Source organism: Etheostoma spectabile, chromosome 12 (assembly GCF_008692095.1).
Source record: "Etheostoma spectabile isolate EspeVRDwgs_2016 chromosome 12, UIUC_Espe_1.0, whole genome shotgun sequence".
NCBI classification, from domain to species: Eukaryota; Metazoa; Chordata; class Actinopteri; order Perciformes; family Percidae; genus Etheostoma; species Etheostoma spectabile.
Window position 1 is genome coordinate 3,983,569 of NC_045744.1, and position 15,431 is coordinate 3,998,999.

At 39.7% G+C, this 15,431-nt stretch overlaps 1 protein-coding gene across 4 annotated transcripts; it reads right to left on the reverse strand.

The window, feature by feature from the left end:
* Window positions 1–6: 6 nt before the first annotated feature.
* On the reverse strand, window positions 7–14,099 carry aknad1 (AKNA domain containing 1). 4 transcript variants are annotated; one of them, XM_032532089.1, is made up of 22 exons: window positions 13,828–14,099; window positions 12,549–12,770; window positions 10,192–11,390; window positions 9,982–10,056; window positions 9,755–9,869; window positions 9,084–9,232; window positions 8,945–9,004; window positions 8,692–8,825; window positions 8,402–8,594; window positions 6,550–6,731; window positions 6,142–6,300; window positions 5,377–5,536; window positions 5,134–5,228; window positions 4,841–5,046; window positions 4,641–4,755; window positions 3,455–3,637; window positions 3,202–3,311; window positions 2,688–2,798; window positions 2,477–2,575; window positions 670–784; window positions 393–561; window positions 7–272 (listed from the first exon to the last, which is right to left on the reverse strand). In XM_032532089.1, exons 2-22 carry the CDS (start codon window positions 12,751–12,753, stop codon window positions 105–107), a joined length of 4,002 nt encoding a protein of 1,333 aa, XP_032387980.1. In that variant the 5' UTR covers window positions 12,754–12,770; window positions 13,828–14,099; the 3' UTR covers window positions 7–104. The 4 variants fall into 4 exon arrangements, 3 of the variants coding, with proteins under 3 accessions (XP_032387980.1, XP_032387982.1, XP_032387981.1); XM_032532091.1 differs by lacking the exon at window positions 2,688–2,798 and having other exon boundaries at window positions 670–781; XM_032532090.1 differs by lacking the exon at window positions 2,688–2,798 and having other exon boundaries at window positions 13,828–14,098.
* Window positions 14,100–15,431: the final 1,332 nt, after the last annotated feature.

A 15,431-nucleotide genomic window follows, 5' to 3' on the forward strand; every position in this document is an offset into this window, starting at 1 on the left:
CAAACCATGTAAAAAAAAAAAAAAACTTAACACAAACAGGTCCTTAAATAACTTATTCAAAAAAGAAATGTTCTACATAGGCCTCAAGAATCGGTGATTCACTATCATGCATGGTGTTTCCTGCCCCCTGGTGGCTGCATGCTGTAATGTTTTCTGTGGACTTGAGCCTCAGACAGGTCCGCTGACAGTCTCTTGGCCATCCGGTCGGTGGTCCTCTTCATGCTGCGGGCCACCTCAATGGCCTGGTCTAGAGTCCTGTTCATGTCTTCCTCCTAGAAAACAGTTAGCAGACTTTCCTATGAAATAGTTGGCTTTGTATTTTTGGCGAAACACAGCAGATATTCTTTTATACAGGGGGGATCTCAGCAGACATGCATGTGAAGAAATCTCACCTTGGTCCCTCTGCGTCTGCCTGTCCTGCTGCCGGTCTTTGAGGGCACTGATACTGGGGACGGTGTCCGCTGGAAGTACACATTACTGGGCAGGAGGGCCGAATCTGACTGGGTGGAGTGCTTTCTGGGATGGGACACGGACTGCAGAGGCGGTTCCCTTACTTTATAGCTGGATTGGAGGACACACACAGCGGAAAAAGTGACTCCACTTTACCCAAACTATATCGTTTAATAAGTTCTGGTTAATATCTGTGTGCTTTTAGTACGTGACGTGTACCTGGCGGGCAGGCTGCTGGAGGAGCCATAGCTGACCTGGAGAAGAGGCTTCTGGAGAGACGCAGAGGAGAAAAGAGACCACCTCTCCTTGGAGTAAAAACTCTCCGTGACGGCTGCTGATTGCAGGAACAGAAGATGAGAAGCACTACAGTATATGTACCAATAGAACACAATACTGTTAACCAGGGTGATAATTCCGATGACTTGAAGACGGGCATGTTAAATAACTCCTGCCATTTCTGTAGATACTGGCATTACAACTGGAGTTAGTGGATAGGCCGAAGATACAGTCCTCGTATGTGTAAATGTACTTGGCAAATAAAATATATAAAATATATCTCTGCCCTGTTTTAACACTGTTACACTTTTGTTCTTGTTGTTTTTGTTGTCTCCCTCCTTCCCATATTTCCTCTGTTTTTGATTGACACATTTGATTGCAAGGAAGGATTGTGGAAAAGGTGCATTGTGCCTTTTTCGGTGTGTGTGGTGTACTTTTCTGCATGTTATCTGGACCAATGTTTTGCACTTTTGTTTAAATAAAATATAAAAAAAAATGATCACAAAAAAACACTTACTCTTCCAGATGGGGGAACGACACCAAACTTCAAGCTAGCAAAATACACACTGAAAAAGGCAGATTTTGAAAAAAATTTGAATTGTTCACTAAGGCGGGCCTGCTTGGTTCTTATGGGGAATGTCTAAGATTTACAAAGCGTATGTTTACGGCATTTACTCGCTCTAACTGGGACGTTTCTGGTCCGGTGGACAGGTATTGCTGTGGACAAATTACACACGCCGTGTAAGAGTTAATGAGGTTTAACCATGTATTCAGCTCATTTAAATAGCTCATTTCTGTATTGTGTAAACAGTTAATTTAATATATTATGTGGCGTTTTTCTTTTGAGGGGTGCAAATGTTTCACTATAACAAAATATTTTATTTATTTTTTATTTTTTCAGCGCCACCATTGCGCCACCCAAGTAGATTGTGACTGGTTTAACCCTTGTGTTGTCTTCCCGTCAACCATGGAAAAAAAAACCATTTTGGTCGCTTTTTTCCAACATTATTATCACTTTTTCCGACATTTTTGTCACTTTTTCAGTGTTGTGGGTGCCTTTTTGATATTTTTTTAGTGATGACATTTTCAGCGCTTATTTCGACGGCCCATTTTTTGTGCCAAAAAAAACAAACAACTTAACTCTAAACGGGTCAAATTTGACCCAAGTACAACATGAGGGTTAACCCTTGTGTTGTCTTCCCATTGACCTGCAACTTTGTGTTTTTCTGGGTTGAAATTTCAACATTTTGTTGTTTTTTATCTACACTTTTCTCAATGTTTTGGTTAATTTTATTCCTATTCTTTGTCATTTTTTTGACTTTTTTTTATTATTATGTTTTTGTCAATTTCTTTAACAATTTCTTTGTCCTGTTTTCCAGTATTTTTAATGGGAATATTTTGGTAACTTTTTCCGTTTAAAAAAATAATGTTTTTGGTCTGCTTTTTGTAATTTGTCACTTTTTTACAACATTCTTTCTGATATAGACAATTTTTGTAAACCGGTCAAATTTGACCCGATGACAACACAAGGGTTAAAGAAGCCCAAAAAACACCAAAGCATTTTTCCTCCTATCCGAGAATGTGTCTGTGGTGTAGTCAGACCCTACTCCTCGGTGCTGTAGGGATACGTCTAGAAACGCGAGACTACTTACAGTATACCCTGTATAGTGACTGCAAAATGCATTGTTTCATCAATCCCAATAACACCAAAATGTTGACGTTCTAAACATTAGATGGTAAAGTCACTTACTTTGTAGTCTCTGCTTGGCGTGGCTGTCACAAGCCTTCCCTCCTTTTAAAATGGAGCTGTTCAGACGAGAGGTTTTCACTGAGCTGTTTCCCTCTGATCCTGAAGGAGCATAACACACACGTTATTCCTTTTTTTAAATCTATTACCTATGTAAATTCTATCCAATTTACAAAGACTGTACTATATTGTGAAAAACAGCTTTGGCTCGGACCTCTGTTGGATTGCAGCGCCTCACAAAGTCTATATTGAAACTCTGGCGCTACAGGTGAACTGTGAAACTGCAATATGATCTCAGAGCCAGCTGTGTCACCACTGTCTGTACCTGAAGAGCATATCTAACCATAGTAGATGACCAAGGAATAATACGGACACACGCTGCTCACAAAAAAATAAAAATTCTCTTTGTGTTTTTCTCTTTGTTGTCAAATGTCAGTATTTTGATGTTTAAAAAGGTGTGGAAAACATTGAGTATTATGCTTTACTACAACAAAGAAAGTATATAAGGTGTTATTTTACTTTGGATCTGATAATTAAATACATGTACTATCAGAAAATTACTTTTGATACTTAAGTACAGTCAATATCAGACTCTTTAAGACTTTTACTCAAGAAGTATTCTAAAAAGTGACTGACTGCTACCAAAGTAATTTTCTGGTAAGATACTTGTACTTTTACTCAAGGATTGCTTTCAAGTACTTTGTACAAGACTAGCGGTGGTGGAATACCTTTGCTCTTGCTGGGGCCCATGTCTGAAGAGATCCAGTCCTCTATCCTCACCTGGCTGGAACTGAGATCGCTCACATCCTGTGTGCTGCCACTGGATGGCTTCCACACACTAGAGAGTAGAATAAAAAGGGTCATAATAATGTCAGTATAATGTATAAATTGTAAGAACATATCTCTTTCATTCATCAATACACCCCCTAAAAATGGCCATTATCCTTGTGTTCCTCCACTAAAACCAGCCAGCGGGATCACCTGTTGTATGCTGGTCTGTGGTGGGTCCGAGGTCGGGTTTTAGACTTGCGCTCCTGGCAATCCTGTCTGTATTTGGAGGTGAGATAGTCCATCTTTTGGGCTAGGTGGGGCAGCTGGACCAAGCCTTCCTCCAGCTCCTTCTTCAGCCGGGATACCTCTGACTGCAAGGCCAGGAGAGCCTCACTAAGCAGACACACATACAGATGATACATCTATCTGGATCCATATGTCAATCATCAACAATCCAATATTATCAATAGAAAGTGAAAATATCGATGCATATCGGCATCTTTAAGATGCACCTTTATTTTGAAATTCCCACTTTGTATAGTTTTAATCAAAAAGAGTAGTTTGTTTTTAATTGTTTCTGTTTTAATGGCTTAGTAATAAACTTGTCAAATATAGTTGCCTTTAATATAATATATAAAGATGGAAATGACTGTCTGAAATCGGCTTATCTGTTGTCTTATATCGGTCGCAGGCCCCTCAATTTGATCTTTGCAGACTTTGTGATATCAGTAAATATTTTATCCTTGTCCAAGTAATCAATATAATATTGTATCGTGATAAAATGTGTGATTTACACCACTAAGGTTCACTGATTAAATAGGCGACAGCAGAGAAGAGGATGATTACATCTTTGTCTTAACCCTCCTGTTGTCCTCAGGGTCATATTTGACCTGCTTTCAAAAAGTTTCTAAATCAGAAATTTGGGTTTCCTTCAACCAAATTGTAAAATAAATAACATGAATGGCTCCATACGACGTTCCTCACAAGTTAAATAACTGATCAGTTCACTATTTTCATTGAATTTGGGTGTTTTATTTAATTTCATAGCATTTTAAGAAGAAAAAAAGGTTTAAGCACACTAAAAAAAGTGTCAGAAATGTAGGAAAAAAACCAAGACATTGTAAAAAGTGAGAAAGAACTCCGGGAAAAGTAAGAAAAAGGCAAAAAGTGGCAACAAATGTCGGAGAAAGCTTCAAAAACTTCAAAACAACAACAAAAATATCCAAAAAAAATCGACAAAGGACTTTGGGAAAAGAGACAAAAGTGTCTTAAGGATGTTTTAAATTCAAATTTTGACCCAGAAAAATTAAATGTTGGTCTACGGGAAGACAACACAAAGTTTAAAGTTTTTCAGCAGTCAACCACCAACACTAGCTGCTCTTGAGCATACACTGACCTATTACATGAGCAGGAGTACAGTGGGCTGCCTCTCTCCTCTGTGTCCATGGTGGTGCTGAGTGCGGGTTCTGATACGTGGTGATGGAGCTGGGCAGGCGGACTGTGTTCAGATCCTGTTTGGTCAGTGGTGGAGAAGCATTTATCAGATAATAAGATGAGATAACAAAGAGAACTTCTTTGTTAGCTGGATTTGCTCACCTTGCAGCCTGACTGAAGGCTCCTTAGTGGTGCTCTCCACCCACCGCTCCACTGCAGCTGCAGCACCACAGGACTGTGTTTGGACAGACGGGTGGGGACTTGCCCACCGCTGGCTGGTGAGGAAGGCTGAATGGACGGCTGTCTGCAGGTTGGAGCAGGAGCCGTCACTGTCTGAGCTACTTAAAGCCTCATTCTGGGAGTGTACACTGCAGAAGAGAGGATCAAACTTGTCAAATTGACATGTATATACTATTTTGTACTATTTTATAAATAGTAAAGTATTTCATTTGTACCTTTCTGTGAGCAGATTTGGATGAAATGGTCCAGAAGCTGATTGATTCAAGTAAGAGCTCCCAAATCCACTGTCTGTCTCCGGGCTCAAAATCCTCTGCACCCCAGAAAACCCGACATCAGTTTAAATAAAGCAGCCTGTGCATCCTCCACACACAACTGTAACTTAAACAATATCCCTGAAAATCTCTTAGACAACAAAACAGACCAAAAATTGTCTAGTGTCTTGACTATCTGCAACTGACCTGTGATACAGATGAGTTGTCGAGAGGAGGCTTTGAGGGAATGTGGGAGTCTGAGTCTCTGCGGGCATCAGAGGAAGATGAGACCTCCACAGCCGGACTCACACAGTCACCCAGATCACATTCACCTGCTGGGTTCAAGACACTGTCTGGGGTGCTACGACTGCAGCAACCAGTGAGATATTTAGAGTCCGTTGGGTGGAGAGGAGGGGAGTTGGGGAAGGGTGAGGTTTTGTTTAAAATACAAAAAGTCACATACAGTATGCATAGGTAAAATATGCATGCATACATACATATATACAGTGCATAAATGCATACATACAGTACGTATATACATACATACACACATATAGTAAATACATACATACACACATACTGTAAATACATACACACATAAACACATACATACATTCATTCATACATACATACATACAGTACGTATATACGTACACACATACTGTAAATACCTACACACATACAGTACATACATACATAAACACATACAGTACATGTATACATACATACATACATACACACATGCATTCATACATACATACATACATACACACATGCATTCATACATACATACATACATACATACATACATTTTGCACTTACACTGGCAGGATTACAAGATGGATTACTTGTATTATCGATACATTATTTAAAAGCAAACCAGTACAGAGAAACCACAATAGAGAGCCAATCACGTCACAGTTAGCTCTTAGATCTATATGGTCAGGTAGCCTTTAACATCACAACACTGACCTGTTGGGTGTCCACTGCCGCTGTCTCAAGGATGAGCTGCTTCCACTCAAGTATGCCAAGATGTTACTGTTATCTATCACTTCTAATGAAACAGAGCTCCTCTCTTCTTCAGCCCCAGCTGTCTGGATTCCCAGTCCCTCCACAGAGCCCTGTGAGCTCCTGAAACAGAACAGAAAAGAACACAGTGACTCAAACACTCTGTGGAACCTAACACCAACACTGCACCTGAAACCCTATCTTCCCAGGGGAAGGCTGAGAACGTGCCTATTATTTGAGCACAAACACACAAGCAAGCACCACTCAAAACATCAATGGCTAGACAAAACAGTACTGTATCATATGTATTTATTCTAGCCAAGAAAACAATTTTCATTTTTATTGGAGTGTTTAAAATATCTTAACAAGCACCTTGAATGGCAGTGTCTATGTCCAGTTTTTTTCAGTAAAGAGTCAGTTGTGGTGAGTTCACTGCGTTGCTGTAATTCCTCATCTCCATGGACTTCAATGGCCTCCTCCACTTCCTCCGTATTTTCGTCCTCTTTCCGTCCCTCCGTCTTATAACCCACATGGGAGAAACCTGCACTTGGCCCCTGAAACATGAGACCCAGTCAGATAATATGCGGTTAGTGTAATATTACACACACATACTCAGCCTTTTCTCCAGGAGAGAAGGTGCAAGGTGAGGATGCTTACTATTCAACACAGAGCAGGCTGCACCCAGACTGGAATATATAACATTGACATTGGAAAGTCATTATTCATCTTGGGGAATCTAAATGTTGTTTAGATGTCAAAGCATTTCACTCTGAACCAAAATGTCAAGACAGTAAAAGAAAAGTCAGATGGTCATCTAAGACATCATAATTCATCCTCTGGGAACTATAAATGATAATGCACATGGAAAGAAGGGCTGACTAACTGGCCTACTTTAGCAAATCCTAGAGCCCTGCTGCTAATGTGGCATCAAATCCATCAAATCTTTAAGGGTTAATGTATGAAAAAAGAGAAAGAAATAGTAAACTAAAATTTTAAAGCAAAACTGAATTAAAATGTAAACACTAGTATTTCATTTGATTAGTATATAATACTGTATGTACTGACAAACACTAGGCATTAGGTCTAATATATAAGCTTGCACAGACACAGAGAGGAAATGTCGCTGCTACACACTGCTATACAACCACAGGCCGTTACAAAATGGGTGATCAGGTATTGTCTGTGTGCAGCAGTACAATTATGGAAAGCTGATTCTAATTATGAAGTGGCCACAAAAAGCTAGTTAAGTGTGCATTTCAAATGCAAAATAGCTCCATTGATGTGAGCAGTATCAACTGTTACCAGAAGTTGTCCCCAATAAAACTAGCGGCCTATACCTCAAATACAGTACATTGTTCTTAAGACATTTCACACAAAGCCAGAAAAGTCCATTTCTTGGTGGTACTACAGACAAAATTAGGAATCACCTTGAATCTATATTGTTTCTGTTAAGAGTATGGATGTATATATATTTAATGTTCACTGTGTCCAATATACAGACATGTTCACCAATGGTTCCACAGTCTGGAAGAAAATCTGACAGAACTGCGTACAGGGTTAGCGATTATGTCATTTTCTGACTACACATAAATCTATACATCAGGTTACGTAAAACAGCAGAGCAGGTAGGTACCCCATAGCTGACTTGCACTGGAGCTTCTTGAAGTATTCAGCAGAAGCCTCAGGCTGTCATTATAAACCACTATAAGTTTTCTAATGATGCTTTGCAATATTATGGCCCAAATATGTAATCTCACAGCACACCATAAGTGCAGTGTCAGATAGACAGAAGTCAGGGAAGGTTGCCAGTCTGTCTTCTCTACTTCTGATAATCATGATCTTACTCATTTTAGCATTGTATTTTATATAAAAATCGACACCATACTGTGTACATACTCTTAGACGCTTTTGGAGACCAGTACTGTTTGGGCTAAAGATGACCAAATCATCTGTGTACATTAGGGGATTAATATATATATATTAGTGTGTAGATATTGTTTGGTTGTTTTGAGTGTGTAAGTACATTGTGAGCAACGATGTTCCAAAGAAAATTCCTTGTATGTGTCCTCATACCTGGCAAATAAAGCTGATTCTGAATGTCTGTTGAAAGTTGAATGTCAGTGACATACATGCCATTCCTACAGCAGAGCTGCTAGAAAGGCAAATAACTGTAAAGGTGAGTGAGTTTTTATTAAGGCAATGGTTGTGTGTGTGTGTTGGTTACCTCATGCAGGGATGGTGGAGGTGAAAGAGCGGGCATGCAGAGAGGACTGGGCTTCACATGCAGCATCTCTTCCATGGACGTGGGAGTGGAGGATGAGTGGGGTGGAGAAATCTGCTCACACACATTTTTGTCTATCATCTCCTTTATGTCCTCGAGATGCATCCCTATCCTAAATATGTCTCCCTCAATCAGCCTGCTCACACACACACACACAAACACACACGCATGAAGACACAAAAATGATGAGGACACATTCACACAGGTGCAATGGCATGGTCTCTCTCTCCAACCTGTTTGGGTCAAAGGTGCCAGTGTTCCTGGACAGGCCCATGTAGTTTTGCATCTCCAGAGCTCTGTGCTCCTCCTTCTTACTGATGTATTCTCTTTCCAGTTGGTCCTGAGCCTCCATAATGCTCCTCAGCATCTGACAACGGGCACATTTTAAATTAATGCACATGCAAAGAAAAAATCAACATTGCAATTTCCGTATTCTGTGCATTACATGCAGTAAAGAACTTCAAATAGCAAGTAAACAATAGTTACCATTTGCTGCTCTGCTATGCTCACTGACATGTTGCTCACTATCAATTTGAATTCTTCCACCTGAATAGAAGAAGATAGTCAAAATGGTCTTGGATGTCTATGCATTTAATGGTAGCCTTTTAATATGCGTCAAACTTACCTTTTGCATGAACTGGCTGATGATGCCTGTCAGCTCAGCCGTCATTCTTTCCCCCTCACTGGGACCCTCCTCAGGCTGGCTGGAGGAAGCTGTGTTCACCTCCTTAATATTACTCCGGGAGATTGTTTCTTGTTTCTCAGCTAAGTTTTCTGAAAACAAAGCATTATGAGCACAATCAATTTATAAGCGTTATGTCCTTGATAGAGTCTCTGATAAACTTTGACATTTACATATCATCTACTGAAATGGTACAGAAAAGGGATACCTTTTTCTTACCTGTCTTTACCTTATGAGTGTCCTTGATGAAGAGTGTAAGCCAATAGTTTATACTTTTAGTGTATACATGCAAATAATTTGCAAATGTCTGTCTTGTGAACTATTACAAAATGCATTTGATGCGTACAGTTACTGACCATCTTATGATTTAAAAATATGACAGAAATAAATCAAAAGAGAAGTAATTTAGTGTGTCCAGCTCCAAGCTATTGTTTTCCACTTAATTAAATTACTCCAAAAGTGAAGAAAAAAATATTTGTGTAACTAGAACAGTGTCATCTGACCCCATTTGTCTCTATGGAAACCAGCTACAGTTCACTGCGTAACTTGCAGGTAGCGAAGCAAAGCGTTGACCTGACACAATATCAGATGTCGGACACAGAGACGTACTGTACCTGACGGGGGAATGCGAGGAGCCACGCATCCAAGATGGCCTCCCTCAATTAAGTTTCCCTGATGATCATTATCGGCACACTCTAAATAAAGCATCAGTTCTGAGGAGGGCTGAGCCTGTGAAAGGAGATCCATAAACTTGTAACTTGCATTTAAAATATGACTCGGAAATTATAATTGATGTCTACACAAAGTAGCTACACAAAGTCAAAAAAAACATTCTACTTACGTTGGTTCCTATTCTCATTTGATCTATAAGGTTCTCTGCCTCCGCATATTTGGTTAGTAGTTTATCATATTCAGCCTAAGGACATATAGAATGAGACAAACGTTAGTCCTGTGTCCTATGTACAGCATTCCCACTTGATAATGATGAAGGAAATTCAAGCAAAATACAAAAAAGTGTAGATGCAGATGAATTGTAAACCCTTTTTTCTACCTGCAGGTGATGCACCAGTGCTGGAGCAGACTTTTTGTCCTCGTCTCTGAAGACGTAGGGCTGCTCTGATGTATGGACCGAATCCTCCAGGACTCTGTTGATCACCTCTAACATCCCTGGAGAGGACTGGGCTCTGTGCATGGCAGTGGGGCTCTGGGGAACAGACCTGACTGGTCCGCTTGGAGCTTTGGGGATTTTCACCTTGGGGGCGATCTTGGAGAAGTCCGGGAGCGGGTAATGGACTTGGCCTTGACCATATTTTATCTCGCTGAAGGACCTGGTGCGCAAAAGTGGGACTCTCTGAATCTGGTCATCCTCTTCAGGATTTTCCTGCTTCTCTGCAGCACTGGGATTCCGACTGCCCTGTTCAGAGTGTATACTTGCAGAGCTGGATGTAAAGCTGTCAGAAGCAGTAGAGGTTCCATTATCAATTTTCATTTCTGCTTCTTCGTCTAAACTTGAAATTGTTGTTGGAGTTGTACACTTCTCATTAGTCCTGTCTGAGCCGAAACTCACTTGACTAATCTGAGAATTACAAGCATCGCTCTCTGATTGGTTATCATTAACCTTTATGCTGCTGTGTGCTGTAGCACAGCTAAAAACAGTGTAATCCACGCTCTCCAGTAGGGACACCTCCGGCAGGGTCTCTGCCTCAATCAGCCTACCCGACCACAGCAACTCCTCCTGGGAGAAGTGTCGCAGCAACAACTGGTTAATGTCTGAAGGACAAGGTTGCCCCTCAATTGGCTTGGAAGGATAAAAAAAACTGTCTTGTTTGGTGTGGCCATCCTCTTGCGACAAACTTGCTGGTTTCTCAGCATTACACTCAACAGAACCCAAATGCTCAATAATATCATCTTTATCTCTTGTATTGCATTCAAGCAAAGCAGGGACATCAGAACTTGCATGAACTATTTCTCTCCCATCAGAGCTCATGTTGCCCTCAGAATTAGCTGCCTGGTTGAAGTATGGGCTTCCGAGGTCACCATCGTAAGGTAGGTCGTCCTGATCCTCGTCACTAGTATCTTGCTCTGGGACGTCGTCATGCTGCTTGAAGGGCGGCTCATCTTGTATGGTGTTTGGTCTTTGGGCAGACACATGTAGAATGCTGCTCTTGCTCTCTACCGCCTTCTCACTCGGACTTCTGACAATACTGGACTCAGAGGAGGTGTATTCCAAGGCTGACAGCTCTGCACTCCCTGCAAAATAAAGAACACCAACAACTTAGCATTATTGGCCTTTGTTTTTGGCATGCCAGATTAGACAAAGGACACGTGCATTGATTTTAGCCGTCACCATCCAACTCCTGAAAAAAAAAACGATTATAGATGGAAAAGAGGTTGAGATTGATCTGGGAATCATCATTGACAAGTTGACCTTTGAACTAAACACAGACATGCAGAGTAAGAAATGTCAGCAACGTCTCTTCTGTCTGAGAAAGCTAGCTAAGTTTCAAGTGGACAGATCCCTGATGACATTGTTTTATAAATCTTTTATTGATTCCTTCTTTACTTTTTCATGTATTTGCTGGTATGCTTTGCTTAGTTTAAATCGAGAAAACACATTAGTGATGGTAAATAAAGTTAGCAGCAAAATCATTGGGATTCAGCAGATGAAACCAACGGAACTGTCCAACAGACATGTGCTTAAAAAGGCAGAATCCATCATGTCTGATAGTTCAACTGCATGCAGAATTTAAGATACTGCCCTCTGGTTCCTGCTTCAGTCAGCCACCAGCCAAAACACAGTAGATAGAAATTCTCCTTTGTACCCTCTGCTATCTCTCTGCTTAACTCTGTAAAGAATAGGTAACGTCTGCACATAAGGCCCACTTGAACTTAAACTTTTAATGTTGGGGTATTCATTTACCCATTTGGTCTGACCTTATATCAATGTTGTCGTCTTTGTTGTCATTCATGTACTGTATGTCAACTTCTTTGCTACTGCAGAAAAACTAATCGCCCCTCTGGGACAAATAAAGGTTTTGAACTAGACATGAAAGGGGAAAAGAGGGAATGACATGCAGCAGAGAACTGGAGGTTGGAGCCAAACCTATGGCTGCTGCATTGAGGACTGAGCCTTTGTACGTGGAAGTGTGCTCCACCTAGTGAGCCACCCAGGCACCAAAATTTACTTTTTTGTAAGACCATTAACAGTGACAGCTCCAACTTACTTTGCAACTCTGCCAACACACATCATCATTACATGTCACCAAAAAGGAAAAAAAAAGGAAACTTTGCTACATATGTGTTAAGACACTATATAATTATTCTGACATTTGTATGGTTTAGGATAGGTAAAACAATCCAGTTTAACATCCAACAAAAAAGCTCTTTAGAAAAGACTCCAGGACTCACCACTGAGATGGATGCTTGCTTCGGAGGCAGCAGACTCTGCCTGGGACAGATGGAAGGCTAAAGAACTCTCCAAATCACTGAGGTGGAGACTTTCATCCTCACTTAGGTCGACAAAGATGCTCTGCTGAATGGACTTCTCCCAGAGGACAGTGGGCTTGTCCTCTCCCTTAACATCTTCCTCTGATTCCTCAGGTTCTCCCTCCATGGACTCTTTGTCTTCACCTGAGTCAGGACAGGGGGAAAGAAAAGAGGGTGGAGAACCTGTTCGTCACTTAGCAACGCAACTTGTGAGCCGACAACATCGGCTCAAAATGTGCCAAGCTGTCAATTATTTAACAATCGATGCATTGTGTGAGTTTTGCGTGACATGTGTAAGATGTGAATGATGTTCATGGGTAAGGTTACTTAAATAAGAGAAGCAATTCCAGAATATTAAAATATTCCATTAGAAGAAACGTCCTGCGTTTTAAATCTTAGTCAGCATTTATCAAAAGTGAAAGTGCTCATTCGGCAACATAACACTGAGTAAATACTTTTAAGTGTTATATTATTGTAATAGTGATATTATGGTTGTAGTATTGTTATGCATTCTTTAAGATGATAGCGGCAGTTTACTGTAGATGGTCAAGAGAGTTATCAATATTATGTTGGGTAGTATAATCTATAACAACCAAGTAATATTCATCATAACATGAAATGTTAAGCATGTACAATTTACTCTCTGTTGTTATTACACAAGCCAGAATTACACACACGTGCACTAAATGGAGAGAAGTCAGAGTGTGTGTGCGTGTGTGTGTGTGTGTGTGTGTGTGTGTGGGGGGGGGTTGCCCATTGAAATGCCCAGAGCAGTTGGGGGGGTTCAGTGCCTTGCTCAGGAGCAATACAGGTGAACCGGCACCTCTCCAGCTACCAGTCCAGTTTGCATCCAGAATTAAACCGCCAACCCCAACTCCCCACACACTGAGCTACTGCCACCCTCAAAACCACATTATGTACAGCAATGAATGTATTAGTAACTTTGTCAAAAAAAGTAAAAAGTACAATATTAGGTTCTGAATTGTAGGTTAAAGATATAGCTCAATATAAAGTAGCAAGTGAAGTAACCCACTTGAGTAAATGTACTTATTTTCTACTGTGTGCCATTACAAGAAAGTAACACAGGCTACTACACTGCAATGTCAGACTATTAAAAAGAAAGGAAATTTAACATTTCAGTGTCTGTACTTTCATTTTATACGAAATGTTAAGCCTCATATTGGGATTTTATGGTACTTACTCGGGTTATGAACTGGTCCCTCGGCCGTAGTAGTAGTTTTTTGGGTTTTTTTTAGTTTTAAGTTGGTCCTATCCACAGCCCTCCTCTCGCTCCTGACACCATCTTGCAGCTAGCCGTGTGTCTCTGTCTTCCTTTCTTGACATATGGTTTCTCGAACGGGTTTGGTGTCTGCGGCATCATCAATAATGGAGCTAGCTTGGAGCAGGGCGGGCTCGTACAGGCGGAACCTGGTTGCTAGGTAACGGTGGGGAAACCAATAGGACCAATAGAATAGCGTCAGGAAGCAGAGCTAGTTTTTTTTTATTTTAAAGACATCTTTATTGCAAAAAATACAAAACAGAACACTAACAACATACAAAAGTAAAAAAAATACAAACACAACAAACATAATAATACAGTACAATTTGCCAGGGGAAGCTTAAAGGTCATTAGAGAGACAAGGAGGACCATATGCTGATAGTTTTAGCTGCCTTTCTGTTATGGGAGCCCGAAATCAGATTTATATAATGCACAACATCATGGGAAAAAAGAATAAAATTAGTTTTTTTTAGAACTGAATTTACATTTGTGAATATGAAATTTGGCCAAAAGGATTAACAAATTTATAATAAAAAACATCTTCTCTTTACTTTGAGTTGTATGAAAACAAAATACAACGTTTTCCCATAATAGGGCAAAGTCTTTATAGATACGGTCAATGATAAATCTGCTAAAGTTTTGCCAAAATCTTTTGGAGTAAGAACAATACCAAAAAAGGTGTAAAACAGTTTCTGGGTAGTTTTTGAAATGCCAACCAGACTATTTAACCTTTGTGTTGTCCTCCCGGGTTAAAAAAACAAAACAAAAATTTGACATTTAAAGACATATAAATTTTATGAAAAGATACAAAACATAACACAAAACAACACAAAACATAAAATTATAAAGAAAGAGATTGCAACTCATATAATATGAGACCAGGTAACAAAAGTATTAATTAAAATATAAACGGATCCATGAAGTAAACAAAATAAAAGTAATAAAAAATAAATGTAGAAATAAAAATGTGACAGATTTACAAACCTTGTTAATGATATTGACAACAGATGTTCTTAATTAGCTTTCTTATTTGTCACTAATTTATAAGAGACTCAAAATATATTTCAATTTGGAATAGTTTATGGTCTTGAATCTGAAAATTTGGATTTATGAACATGAAACTTCCCTAATAAAATTGAAACAATTAACAACGTTAAATACATTTCTATCTTTAAATTCAAAAATCTGTAAAAAAATGTTTCCCTTCATGTGTGATTGTATGTGAAGTCTTAGATACCATATCATTTTTAATAACTTTTCATTATTTCTAACATGCTGAGTAATATTCTTTGAACGTTATCGGGAATGCCTTCTCATTAAATCACTAAAAGATGAATGCAAAAAATATATGTACAAAAAAAATAGTTCAAAGGTTATGTTAAAAAATTGACGATTGAGTTTTTTTGTTATGTTTCTCAAAGCAACCACATTTTTTACACTAAGATGAGACCTGCATCATGGACACAGATGAAAAAACTTGTAGCCTGTAAAGGGGACGAGAGCAGGCGGCAGCAGCGGGGGGCGGG

What these genes read in the sequence shown, in the direction of transcription:
- aknad1 (XM_032532089.1), bottom strand. Translation starts at nt 12,753, where the DNA reads ATGGAGGGAGAACCTGAGGAATCAGAGGAAGATGTTAAGGGAGAGGAC. An exon ending in GCATAGCAGAGCAGCAAATG is followed by an intron (nt 8,826 to 8,944) that starts GTAACTATTGTT and finishes GCCCGTTGTCAG; the next exon opens with ATGCTGAGGAGCATTATGGA. An exon ending in CACAGACCAGCATACAACAG is followed by an intron (nt 3,312 to 3,454) that starts GTGATCCCGCTG and finishes TCTACTCTCTAG; the next exon opens with TGTGTGGAAGCCATCCAGTG.